The 13,354-nt window shown below is 35.2% G+C and overlaps 3 protein-coding genes across 15 annotated transcripts in view; 1 reads left to right on the top strand and 2 right to left on the bottom strand.

The window, feature by feature from the left end:
- LOC100883369 (protein turtle homolog B) overlaps positions 1–5,337 on the bottom strand; it is a 613,440-nt gene extending 608,103 nt beyond the window's left edge. For 3 of the 4 annotated variants that reach the window (XM_076536156.1, XM_076536160.1, XM_076536159.1), the window contains exons 1-3: positions 5,230–5,337; positions 5,008–5,131; positions 1,062–1,304 (exon numbers count right to left, since the gene is read on the bottom strand). The gene's annotated coding sequence lies outside the window, so the exon portion shown is untranslated. The remainder of the gene's footprint in view (positions 1–1,061; positions 1,305–5,007; positions 5,132–5,229) is intronic. The other variant, XM_076536157.1, reaches the window with a different exon arrangement.
- Positions 5,338–5,430: 93 nt separating this feature from the next.
- On the top strand, positions 5,431–8,482 carry nAChRbeta2 (nicotinic acetylcholine receptor beta2). 2 transcript variants are annotated; one of them, XM_003706460.3, is made up of 12 exons: positions 5,431–5,731; positions 5,844–6,001; positions 6,069–6,113; positions 6,183–6,292; positions 6,396–6,576; positions 6,686–6,842; positions 6,915–7,042; positions 7,098–7,273; positions 7,338–7,490; positions 7,539–7,663; positions 7,942–8,054; positions 8,204–8,482. In XM_003706460.3, exons 1-12 carry the CDS (start codon positions 5,683–5,685, stop codon positions 8,411–8,413), a joined length of 1,605 nt encoding a protein of 534 aa, XP_003706508.1. In that variant the 5' UTR covers positions 5,431–5,682; the 3' UTR covers positions 8,414–8,482. The 2 variants fall into 2 exon arrangements, with proteins under 2 accessions (XP_003706508.1, XP_076392277.1); XM_076536162.1 differs by having other exon boundaries at positions 5,432–5,731; positions 7,551–7,663.
- Positions 7,682–13,304, bottom strand: Su(var)2-10 (E3 SUMO-protein ligase Su(var)2-10). Of its 9 annotated transcripts, none has more exons than XR_013039516.1 (10): positions 12,395–13,041; positions 11,448–11,614; positions 11,029–11,127; positions 10,748–10,892; positions 10,388–10,693; positions 10,200–10,301; positions 9,873–10,113; positions 9,386–9,802; positions 8,921–9,260; positions 7,682–8,822 (listed from the first exon to the last, which is right to left on the bottom strand). XR_013039516.1 is itself a non-coding variant. In XM_012292704.2 (10 exons), exons 2-10 carry the CDS (start codon positions 12,416–12,418, stop codon positions 9,052–9,054), a joined length of 1,710 nt encoding a protein of 569 aa, XP_012148094.1. In that variant the 5' UTR covers positions 12,419–12,468; positions 13,050–13,304; the 3' UTR covers positions 7,682–9,051. The 9 variants fall into 9 exon arrangements, 8 of the variants coding, with proteins under 8 accessions (XP_012148094.1, XP_076392276.1, XP_012148099.1 ...); XM_012292704.2 differs by adding an exon at positions 13,050–13,304 and having other exon boundaries at positions 7,682–9,260; positions 12,395–12,468; XM_076536161.1 differs by having other exon boundaries at positions 7,682–9,260; positions 12,395–12,743; positions 12,828–13,041.
- Positions 13,305–13,354: the final 50 nt, after the last annotated feature.

Below are 13,354 nucleotides of genomic sequence, written 5' to 3'. Positions count from 1 at the left end.
TCTTCTTCTGACTGGTTTTCCTTAAAATTTTTCATTATTATAAAGCAGATGGATAAAACCACAAAAAATATTTTAAAATAGCACAATTCTTCTTGAATAAAACAAGAAAGAATTTAGCTAAGTCGGTCGAGTAGTTTCGGAGAAAAAAATTCGTGAGTGAAGCCTGTTTATAAATTAATACAGGGTGTGTCACAACTAGTCTTCTTCTGACTAGTTTTCCTTAAAATTTTTCGTTATTATAAAACAGATGGACAAAACCACAAAAAATATTTTAAAATAGCACAATTCTTCTTGAATAAAACAAGAAAGAATTTAGCTAAATCGGTCGAGTAGTTTCGGAGAAAAAAATTCGTGAGTGAAGCCTGTTTATAAATTAATACAGGGTGTGTCGCAACTAGTCTTCTTCTGACTAGTTTTCGTTAAAATTTTTGATTATTATAAAGCAGATGGACAAAGCCACAAAAAATATTTTAAAATAGCACAATCCTTCATGAATAAAACAAAAAATAATTTAGCTAAATCGGTTGAGTAGTTTCTAAGAAAAAAATTCGTAAGTAAAGCCAGTTTTCGTAAAAATGGGTAAATACTGCAAAATTTGAAGGCTTGTTATTTTTTAACAAATTCGAAACCGGTAAAATGATGACTTAAACCCCTCCTAATTTCACGTGAACTACAACATATTTTGATTAGAGAAAAGATGATGATGTCGAAAAGATTTGAATGAGCCAATAGTTCTCTAAAATTAAAGTGAGAACGACACGTGGAAAACAAAGTAATAGATTCAAGAATAGATTTGCATAGTTTAGCGGAACAATCCGCAGTTTCGATGCACAAATTTTCCGAATGATTTTAATACTCTAACATGCCTGCGATTCAATTTCCTTAAAGCGTCCTCGTTCTAAAGGTTCGATCTAAAATATGTTCACGTATACATTAAAATCGATCGTTCCGAATGTGTCTTCATGAAAATGACTAGTTTACGCAGATTCCAATCGCGCGTGTCCATTTTACCGGATCGAGTTGAATGTAGGACGGCAAATATGGAGGAGACAGTTACTCACGGTTATAGGAGGAAAGCATTTGGCACCTGAAGCGTTGCATTTGCAGATTTGTCCGCGTCTACTCGCAGACGTTCTCCTTCCCCGTGGAAAATTGTAATGCGACGTCTTCTCGCGGACCGCCGGCTTTTAAGGGATTTATCGAGCTCCACATTAAATGGCACTGATCTTAGTAAATCCAGATGGAATTCTCGTGTTTCCGTCACTTGGCGTGGTTTCCAGGATTTGGCGGCAACCGTTCTACGTCTAACGCCAAAAATCGATTTATTCGCATTAATCGTCGGCTTGCGGATCGCGGGACATACATATTTCCATATTAGGATTAAGTGCAACCCCGACCCTCGGAACTCGATGTCCGACGTACAAAAACGCGATGAGAAATGTACCCCGATAACTACCAACTATCTGTTGTAACACCGTCGCGACGTACAATTCGCTGTAATATATAAAACCCATTTTTGTTCTGAAAATTCTGCAGTCTACCGCTAAAATCGACCATTTCTCGTGTTCCCGATATCGTACATTTTCTTCTACGGAATCTACGCTGCGAGGCATTAAAATTTAACAAGTGTTTATGTCATCGTTTCGCGGTTTTTTATTCGCTTTAAAAAAAACAGCTCTGCAGTTTGTAATTTTCTAACTGAATTTCGCAAACTGATCTTGTAATGCATTTTTACCTCGCACGTTTTTCCTTGTTTATTAAATATGAGATTCCTTCTTTTCCTTAAGGAACATAAATCTCAAAGTTACATGGACCTAAAAATTCCCTACATCCTAAAATACTTAGGATAACACATAAATCATGAAACTTCATGTCCAAAAACCGCAGATCCCGAAAGCATTAAAATTCACTATCTGAAAATCTTTAAACACAAAATTCCCTAGCTCCAAAAATCCCTATATTCTCAAACCTAGATCAAAGAACTCTACGCCCAAAATCTATAGACCTCGAACCACAGACTCCAAGTCTCCGTATTCTAAACACAAGACTCAAAAAATTACTACATTCGAAAATCCCTAGATTCCACAAAACCGAATCACAACAATCCCTAGATGGTGCAGAAAATTCCCTAAATAGTAAGAGTTCCTAGCGTAGAAATTTCGTAGTGTAAAAAATCCTTAGAAAACAAAAATCCCTAGATCCCATATAGCCGAATCACCAAAATCCCTAGATGGTACTGAAAACTCTCTAAACAGTAAAAATTCCTAGCGTTGACATTTCATGGTGTAGAAAATCCCTAAAAAGCATAAATCCCTAGATCCCAGAAAACTGATCACAAAAATCCCTAGATGATGCTGAAAACTCCCTAAACAGTAAAAATTCCTAACGTTGAAATTTCATGGTGTAGAAAATCCCTAGAAAACAAAAATCCCTAGATCCCATATAACCTAATCACAAAAATCCCTAGATGATACTGAAAACTCCCTAAATAGTAATAATTCCTAGCGTAGAAATTTTCTAGTGCAAAAAGTCCCTAGAAAACAAAAATTCCTAAATCCCAGAAAACCGATCACAAAAATCCCTAGATGATACTGAAAACTCCCTAAATAGTCAGAGTTCCGAGCGTAGAAATTTCATGGTGTAGAAAATCCCTAGAAAACAAAAATCCCTAGATCCCATATAACCTAATCACAAAAATCCCTAGATGATACTGAAAACTCCCTAAATAGTAATAATTCCTAGCGTAGAAATTTTCTAGTGCAAAAAGTCCCTAGAAAACAAAAATTCCTAAATCCCAGAAAACCGATCACAAAAATCCCTAGATGATACTGAAAACTCCCTAAATAGTCAGAGTTCCGAGCGTAGAAATTTCATGGTGTAGAAAATCCCTAGAAAACAAAAATCCCTAGATCCCATATAACCGAATCACAAAAATCCCTAGATGGTGCAGAAAACTCCCTAAACAGTAAAAATTCCTAGCGTTGAAATTTCATGGTGTCGAGAATCCCTAGAAAACAAAAATCCCTAAATCCCATATAACCGAATCACAAAAATCCCTAAATGGTGCAAAAAACTCCGTAAAAGTAAAAATTCCTAGCGTAGAAATTTTCTAATGTAAAAATCCCTAGATCTCATATAACCGACTGAGCAGAATCTCGGATTCCCTAAAATCCCTAGATGGTGCAGAGTAAATCCAGATAATTTTGTTTGCACCCATTTTAATCGATGATTAAATACCGTCTACCCAGAACGTTTCAAGGGTAATTAAACTTAATTATGGCATTGAAGATGAGAGTTTGTTCATTGTTATCTTGGAGATTCGTGTAATGCAACTATATTACATACAGTAAACACTGTCCAAAAGTTCGACTTCAGTTCAGTCAGTTCGCCGCTCAAAGTGGCTTAGCGGGAACAAAGGATTAGAACAGCGTGTACGGCTATTAGAGTTACAAGTACCGAAGCTAATGAAAACAGAATTGTAATTGGCTCTGACGACAATTATTATACGTTGCGCGTGAAATAAGCTGTTACCGACTTTCCACAGAGTTTCGCCCGCCCATGAAACAATCGTTGAGGGTTTTGCGCACTGGATAAAGCGCAATCGATTCGGAAATTATAATTTTACGGTGCGGCTTTCAAAAACTACGAATCGTGCAAAAGATACGGGAACGATTAGAAATCGTTCGATATGATATTAGATAATTTTCTAAATAGTTATGCGCGGAGATTATATTCTTAAGGTATAGAATTTTCAACCTAGGGAAGGAATTCTAGAGGAACCGTCTGAGAAACTGTGGAATTTCCGAACTCCTCCATTCTGTGAGCTAAATTTATTTTGTGAGCCCTGTTACTCAAAGTATGCAGATAAATCGCATCACCGGCAAATTGGATGTAATTTACAGCGCAAATGTACGACGAAAGCTGTTGTAAATCGATTGGCGCCGAAGGTTCGCGATTCTCCGAAAATATGGGGATCCATCGAGGATTTATCGGTTTCGAAGGCGTCGTTACTCAAAGAACCGTCTTCTGGCGCGATACAGGATGACCAGGGAAAAAAGAAAAAGCCGTGATAGAATGACCAGCAGGATCCGGTAGGCCACTGCATCTCGCTCGAGAGAAGAATAGAAGAGGGGTTGGAGAATAGACAGTGGAAGGTAGTAAGTGGGCTAGTAAGTCTCGCGATAACAGTTATAAATGACCCTCTCGAAGCACGGCGCCGCGACGACCAACCCCTCAACTACAATCCAGACACTGGCTTCTACGTAACCCCTAACACATACCCGGACGATATAATCGTAAAAGGTACTAAACAAACATACGCTAAGTGGCTCGGTTTGCCGCGTGGTGTACGTTTCCGTTACCGTGTTTACAGGCTGTCTTTGATCGATAATTGTACGTAAAACGTTGCACGGTCACGGATAGGGTTTTCGCTACACCGACGTCACCTTTCGGAAGAATATATCTACGTTCGCGGTCTACCACTCGAAAAGACATGCTTTATGCTCTGGCCGCTTTTCACGCCGACGTAATTACGATGTTTTCTAAACGCGACCGTCTCGAGAATGCTCAACAAGGTTAGAGAACTAATGTCTCAGCCCTGAAACTGTAGAGGAACGCTGCCAGCCCTTAATTTGTTTACTATTGTCTCACCGCACTCGAACGTCACACGTACCGTGTCTAATGATGTGTGTACGTGCTTTCGATTTTACGAACGTACGAAAAATGTAGCATAAAGGCAATGCATGTTGTAATACAAAACGGAAAACCATGTAACTTCGAGAAAATATCGCGAGAAACCGTAATATCAAAGTTTGAATACGTCAGAATCTTCTAGAAAGTAGTGCTTCCATATTGGGAAAATACCCGCCGAATTATCTCATGACAGATACAAATCTATCAATTACTAAACTTGACATTTTCATAACTAAATAAGTTTATCCCACAGACAAGATTACATAATCGAATCTATAATAACACCAAAATAAATATAAATTTAATGTACATTACCTTTCCGTCCTAAAACTCCTGCGAAAATCATTTTTCAAGCAGCTAAAAGCGAGGGAAAACGGTTGCAAAACTGACGTAGAGTGCGTTAGTTGTCGAACGCAGTTCAACAGTACTGCTCATATTCCTACATTCGACAAATCATCTTTATTGCAATTACAATCGTAATTACGCCTTCTAATTGATACATTTATGCAATAAAGGGATAATAGTTCATGAAATTACCTTTGTGGCATGCACAAGTCCATTGTTCATACTTTAAAGCTGCAAAATTGTACGAAACACAAATTGAACTCCCAGGAGAAGGAACGCAGGCGCTGTAACCGTCCTGACTGACCGGGTGAAAGTTAGACGGTTTGAAATGGCTGCGCGCGACGCTGTCACGCATGCGCAGAGGATGTATACTAGACTCGACACAGCAGACGAGCAGCAACTATCATGGCGCTAACTTCGTATATCGATTTTGCTCCTGTGGGATGCAGAACGTTTGGATTTTACTGATTATATTTCTCAGTTGCTGCCAGTAAAAGAGGTATTTTGTGCGTTTTTCGTATTTCACGTTCAACATGATTAACTCGAGAGTCATTGTGCACGGTGGTCGTAAATGAACGTTTCTCCATACTGGGAGTGGTCGTACCAGCTCAATCGAATATAAATTTGTAAATAGAAGTAATTAAAATGAGAATATCGCTCGGTATTCTACTCAATACGCTTAATATCATACACGGTAAGTTCCCCTGTATTTCGAAATATATAAAAATTGTTCATTTATTTTGAAATAACGTGGAAGTTTTCCACGAAAAAGTTGCTAATTATGACAGAAAAGATGTTTCGTTTAGGTATAGCCGGAATGAAAATTTATGAAGCAAATCCTGATACCAAGAGGCTTTACGATGATTTGCTGTCCAACTACAACAGACTTATACGCCCTGTTATCAATAATACCGAAACGTTAACAGTTTGGCTCGGCTTGAAGCTGTCGCAACTCATCGAAATGGTATCGAATTACAAGCATGTTTATATTAAAAATAGTATATATTTTAATAATTCTCCTGTGATTGTAGAACTTGAAAAATCAAGTGATGACAACGAATGTCTGGGTGGAACAGGTAGGAAAATTTATAGCTGAATCCTACGAGTACATGAACAAATTAAAGACGTTTATTTTGTGAACGCAGAAATGGTTTGATTACAAACTACGATGGGATCCAGAAGAATACGGCGGCGTGGAGATGCTTTACGTGCCTTCCGAGAATATTTGGCTACCAGATATCGTATTATACAATAAGTATGCGATATACGAAACATTATGAATACATTAAATATAATCAATTCATTTATCTCGCGAAAAATATTAAGGATTTATGATGCAAAGATTGTTTATTTTTTAGCGCCGATGGCAATTACGAAGTAACGCTTATGACGAAGGCAACTTTAAAATATACGGGCGAGGTATCCTGGAAGCCGCCAGCAATCTATAAATCATCCTGCGAGATTAACGTGGAGTACTTCCCGTTTGATGAACAATCGTGCATCATGAAATTCGGCTCTTGGACATATAATGGCGCTCAGGTAATAACCCCTTTATTAAACCATCGTTCGTTCGATAAAATGAAACGAAAGAGCGAATTAGTTAGCATTGTACGTCGAAAATATGTTTTGTAAAGACCTTTAATCGCAGGTGGATCTTAAACATATGAAACAAGTACCTGGCAGCAATTTGGTTGCAACAGGGATTGACTTGAAAGACTTTTACTTATCGGTAGAATGGGATATTTTAGAAGTACCCGCGTCAAGGAACGAGGAGTATTATCCTTGTTGCAAGGAACCCTATTCTGGTAAGCTTTTTACACGAGAAAGATTTTCAAACTTAACAATGTTGTAATAATATAAAATCTTTTTGTGCGCAGATATCACCTTTAACATTACGATGCGAAGAAAAACATTATTCTATACGGTCAACTTAATCATCCCGTGCGTTGGTATAACGTTCCTTACAGTACTTGTCTTCTACCTTCCAAGTGACTCCGGCGAAAAAGTAAGTAAAGTATAAATAAGATGAAAGGGTTATATCAAAAATTGATATTTTTTAGGTGTCACTGTGTTCTTCCATTCTACTCTCGCTGACAGTGTTCTTTTTACTACTAGCAGAAATTATACCACCTACGTCACTGGCCATTCCGCTTTTAGGAAAATACTTGCTATTCACTATGATTTTAGTCACGTTATCGATATGGATCACTGTATGCGTACTGAACGTTCATTTTCGGTAATTTATATTGCAGTAATATATTTGTGGAATACTGTTGACTACACGGATTTTGTTCGTACAGATCACCGTCCACGCACAATATGTCGCCATGGGTCAGACAAGTATTCTTAAATTGGATGCCACGAATGTTGATGATGCGTCGAACACCGTACTCGACCCCGGAATATGACGATACGTATATGGATAGCGGATATACCAATGAAATAGATTTTAGGTAATTATTTCGGAGTTAAATATCAGGTTTCAGAAATAATTATTATAGCTTTTGTGATAGCGTTAGCGACTACCCTCTGGAGTTAAAAGGAAGTCCAGATGGATTCGAGAGCGTCACCTCCCAGTATAAGAATATAAGGGAGGATGATGCCCGCCATATTCCACACGCGTCAGGTAAATGTCTATACAACGTTATTCGTAAAAAATTTTATTCTAACACAATTTTGCATTGGTATTTGCGAATGTCGTCGTACAATGAACCTATGAGTTTACAATAATTCTCCATTTACAAGATACCAAACATACATTGCGTATTATACAATAATGAATGAGCGTAGATATATTAAAATAAATTCTTATCACTCGTGAATATTTATGAGGCGACAAATGATATTATAAAGTGTCATAAAATTTTTCATAACATACACACGAACAAAGATATGTCATTACAGTCACTGATAGCGAAAATACGATGCCGAGACACTTGTCCCCAGATGTCATATCAGCTCTTAAGGGTGTGCGCTTCATTGCTCAACATATAAAAAATGCAGACAAGGATAACGAGGTAAGTTAAATACTATACCTTTTAAAATATATTTGGGAATAAGATTTTTATTCCCAAAAAGTATTTACATACAATTTTCCTCGTTAATATATTATAATATTAATAGTAAATCTTTAATCGATAAGTCAATTTTTTTTTTACATTTTTAGGTTATAGAAGATTGGAAATTCGTAGCCATGGTTTTAGATAGACTTTTTCTTTGGGTTTTTACATTCGCATGTATCGGAGGTACGCTCGGCATAATATGTCAAGCTCCAAGTTTATATGATACAAGAAAACCTGTGGACCAAGATCTTTCTGGAATATCACTTCGTAATTATATGTACCCGAATTCAGAAGAGATTTTGCAAGAAGAATAAATTCTGAGATATATAGAATGTGCAATTTATGTACTAAAGTTGAAACATAAAAGTATTACATTGTTAATATCCTATTTGTATCAATTTTACCTATTTTATTTCATAAGATTGATTTTTATAAAAACGATATCTATTAGCAAACACGGTCTATGTAATTTCATTAACCCTGATCAAGTAGGAAACTTCGGTAAAATATCAACGAGAATATCTACGATTTAATAACGTAGTAACCAAGAAATACTGTAAATGGAAACATTTGCAATAAAAATAATTTATGTCTGACACTTCTGCTACCTTACTTATGTATCAAAATTATAACGAAACTTATACTATAACATAAAAGTAGATTTTGTTCTTTTGGGTGGTCCATGATTGGTATTCTATAATAACGTATTACAGTTTTCAAGACCTTGAAGCAAAATAAGATGAATGGTCAGTTTTTATAACTAAAAAAAAGGACCATCGAATTTAAATTATCAAAAGTAAAAATGTCATGAGTTTACTCACATTAATATTTATACAGCAATTATTTAATTCAATGATCGCATAACTAATAAAGTTTTGGTTTTTATTCTATACAAAACTTATATGGTAATTTAAGGTTTTGGCAATTTTATTGTAGTGTAGTATAAAAACTTCTATTCTAAATCAATTATCATCAATTCTGGTGATTCACTCGTACTGCTAATAGAACTAGTTTGCGATTTTTTGGGCGAAGAAGTACCACTAGCTACTTTCTTTGTACTTTGCGTTGGAGTAGTATGTTCATCGTCGTCATCGCTATCCGATATTAAATCAATAACAACCGCTCGTTTCTTCTCCTTCGGAGGTGTAAGAGTATTTTCATCTAGACAATTAAATAGTAATTGACAGTACAGAAAGAGGTCCAACATTTAAAAGCTCACAATTTTTACAATTTGTAAATTTATGGTGCAACCCCTTTATGGAAAATTGATATATAAAATAACTTACCCAGATCCACCGTATCCACGTCAATCTTGCGATTCTCTGTATTCGTAATAACTTTTGTTTCATTTTTATCCTTATCTTTCTCCTTCTTCAATACCAAATTCTCCCACGAACCATCTTGAAGTAATTGAATTTCATTCACATCGGGCAATAGTTTCTTAGAGTTTAATACTTCTTGAAAGTATCCGTCGATAACAAGATTATCGTACAACGCCGGCTTATCACAGACCGGACAATTCCACGTAGGTTTTCTTTCATTCATTTGAAGGAACAACGAAGCATCGAAACATTGCAAATGTGAACACGTCGACGCACGACATGGTGTGCTCATACGCATCTTTCCTAACGGGCAAGCTAACGATACTCTTAACGACGTCGTTGCTATTTCGCTATCTGCATCTTCGTTAAGCTTTTCTTTAACTATGAGGGACATTGTTTTAATGACATTTGTTTTTACACATTAACGAAATTTAAATAGCTGAATACATACTTAAGCCTCTTGTATAATCTGAATGACGGACACCTCTATTTTTTAATCTCATTAATAATTCTGCACTTGAAAGCTTTCTAACTAGATATATCGCAATCGCATATCGTCTTCCATAGTCAGCCGACCACGTGACATGAATTTGATTTCCTACAGTGGGAGATAATTTAACTAAGGGACTAATATTAACAGGCCGTGGTGGCCTCTTTGGTTCTACACCCGGTTTATTTGTAGGTATAGGATTCTGAAAAAAAAATAAATAAAAATGTTCTTTATAATTTAGCATTTATGATGCGTCAAAATCAAATGTCACTTCAGTTAGTTGCTTACAGGTAAAGGACACAACTTTCCATTTACTTTCACAGCAATACTTGGGGGAAAACAGTCTTCTTGTTCACAAGAAGTTTCTTGTAAACAAAATCGCATTTGTACCTGAAATGTCCACCATATAATTTTTTGAATTGTCAAAAAATAAAACCAAACATTCAATGCTATCTCCGACAGTTATTTAAAAGTACCTGCACAGTATAGTCCATTTTACTTCCTGCACGACAGTCTCTTGAACTAGCTATATCAGTTGATTGTTGTGGTGTTAAATGAAACATAAATGTGTTCTCTTGAAGTCTCATGGACCCTTGGGGCATTAGACTAGATGGCTTTAACAGTTCAGCCAATAAATCGAAAAATGGAAGTTTTTTCAATCTAACATCTGGATGTATAGGATATTGGCTTCTGGACTGTATTTGTAATGGGGAGGGCAAAACTTTTGGTGGGTATGGATATGGATTATATGGAGCAGTTGATGTTTGCTGAAATGTTAAGATCTTCATAGTCACTAATAATATTCAGATGTTCTGCACAAAATTTTGTTAACTTACCTGTGGTGTTACACTAGTATATCCCGAGGATGGATATACAGGATTAGTTCTAGGTGCCTGAGGTATAGATGCTTGATGTGCAGGTGGTAGATCCTTCCCACTGGAAACTGAAGATTGTGACTGTTGCTGCTGACTGATTGCTTGTCTTCATATTAATTAAAAATAATGACCAATATTACAACACAATTTATATGATCAAACATTTGTTGTTTTGTAACTTCTTCACAAAAGCTACAGCACCTGTAGTTTGTGCACCTTATTATTGTATATTATATACTTACCTAGTGTAATAATTTCTGGAATGCATGTTTTGATCGATTTGTGGTTCTCCGGAACCACCTGTCTGACCATACATTTGATGTGCTGCCAATTGATCAGCTCTAGGAAATATTTTTAAATAAATAATCAAACTAATATTTTATTTGAAGAATCAGCTGATAGAAGTAATACTTAAATAACAAAGAATAGTACAATGATTCCAAACAAGAGTATCAAGTATGTAAGTTTACTTTTATTTGTGTTTTATTATTATGTTCATAATAAAATGCATTTATAGAATATAGCAGTGCCACATAAATCAAGATCACAATAAATGTTCTCTATCACTCAAATTATGAAGGCAAGTGAATAATAAAAGTGATCAATATTATAAAGATAAAATGATCTTTAAATATAATCACATTAACTCTAACATACTTACTGTATTGTTTTATATAATTCACGTATTTTAAGTTGTACAGGATGTGATCTCAACCTTAACAATTCTAGAGCACGTGCTTGTAATTCGTTTTTTCTACCCGACTTATTTCTACCAGCAAAACCAAGAAGCATTTGTAGTTCAGAGACTCGAAAACTTAGAACCATATTCTGTAATCATAAAATGGAAATACTCGTACATTATAAAGACATTTGCAAGAAAACTAAAAACAATGATACAAACAAAATCAATATTACAAAAAAGTGCTATTGTTATAAAAAGCATTGTTTAATTGCATGCTAAACATATTTTTATTCATTTTTGCAATAAAAATATTATTACAAAAATGTAAGAAAAATTGAAATCTTACTCATGAAAATTATAGTCAAGTTTTTATTCATCGTTTATTCTACAAAAATCACGTACATAAATATATTTTATCAAAAACATATTGAATTAACAGTATTCCATAAGATAACAAAACAAAATTCGCTTTTATAGTTGTAATAAGTGTCCACCCCTAGTAACAGAACGTTGTATTTCATGTGATGAAAATAAGTGAAAATAATAAAAGAGTTTCTAAAAAATATTTTTATTAAAATAAAAAAGAGAATTAAGGTTACCTTCGAAAACGAAGATATTGTCGTACTTTATAAGCATTATTGGATAAATGCAACGCAATTTTAAGCACAGTATAATGAAATAAAAAAAATTCTATTAATTAACCTGAATATTTCACTGCAAAAAGAACATAATTACAACAGCGACGGAATTAAGCTTCTCGCGACAGTTTACTAAGCGTCTAGTAATATAATTCACTGATGCACATCGTAAATCGTTGATAACCCGGATATAACCACGACAAATTCACAATGCAGACCTGCCCACTTTTCTATGAAATTTCACACGTAATTGAACTTACACTACACCACTTTTAGTATTTAACTCACCTCCAATTCCTTCGTTTCGGCCATCTTCTTATACGGTTTCTTTGGTGGAGCCGTTTTGCCTGGATTATTTTGAACTTTCAACAGAAAACGGTTATTCGAGTTGTTTGTAACACAACTCGTTTCTATATTTTTCTTGTTCTTAAATGCAGTTACTGAATAATACTGTTTTATGGCGCGAAATTGATTTTTACATTTTATTTCCAAGGCCGCTCCGAAAAGTCTGACCTTCTGGGAAAAGCTCGGTTTTTATTGAGAAATTCTCAGTTCACCGGCATAAGATGAAGGGAATTATCAATATTTGACACTTTGTTCGTTCGAAATACGAAAAAGATTTTTCCAAGATGGCTGCCTGCAGTCAATTCAAAGCCTAACTTGAATTTTATGTAATACGACAAATTTACGGTATTGATATAATTTTTTAAATATCCACTACCTCCAGAAAGAGCTAGTAAAAATACACTAGTGCTTCACGTTAAATGTATAAATTCAAGTTACGCGGATTTCATTCAATTTTCATTAACTTCACGTAAAAAGAATGTTTGAATCTTCATCTATCAAATTGCAAACACCCAACCAAACAATTCGTATTTCTTTATAACTAATGAACAATATATCACTAAAGGTTATGTGGATACGATTTATTACAGAAACCTACACTTCTAGAAGTACAAAGTAATTTTTAAGATCCTCTAGCCAGTTATTTTGTTGTATTTGAATGCGCGATACGATAACGCAACACGATCATACGATGAAAGCATAATACAATACAAAACCCATAAATTGTCTATAGAACTTATCTTTATAGGGTTTTATCTTTACTTTGTACGCAACGTATTTCCACTAGATTATCTGCAATATGAGTGGAAAATATCTAGGGAAATAATACGTTTTGTTCTGATTTTATCTTCTCGCGTTAGTGACTTCCCTACATTAACCTATACGTTATTCCGCGAGAGAATC

This window comes from Megachile rotundata, chromosome 10 (assembly GCF_050947335.1).
Source record: "Megachile rotundata isolate GNS110a chromosome 10, iyMegRotu1, whole genome shotgun sequence".
Classification (NCBI taxonomy): Eukaryota; Metazoa; Arthropoda; class Insecta; order Hymenoptera; family Megachilidae; genus Megachile; species Megachile rotundata.
Note: the sequence above shows the minus strand (reverse complement) of the source record. Positions and strands in the feature narration are given on the sequence as shown.

What these genes read in the sequence shown, in the direction of transcription:
- nAChRbeta2 (XM_003706460.3), top strand. Translation starts at nt 5,683, where the DNA reads ATGAGAATATCGCTCGGTATTCTACTCAATACGCTTAATATCATACAC. An exon ending in CAAGTGACTCCGGCGAAAAA is followed by an intron (nt 7,043 to 7,097) that starts GTAAGTAAAGTA and finishes GATATTTTTTAG; the next exon opens with GTGTCACTGTGTTCTTCCAT. An exon ending in GTACTGAACGTTCATTTTCG is followed by an intron (nt 7,274 to 7,337) that starts GTAATTTATATT and finishes TTGTTCGTACAG; the next exon opens with ATCACCGTCCACGCACAATA.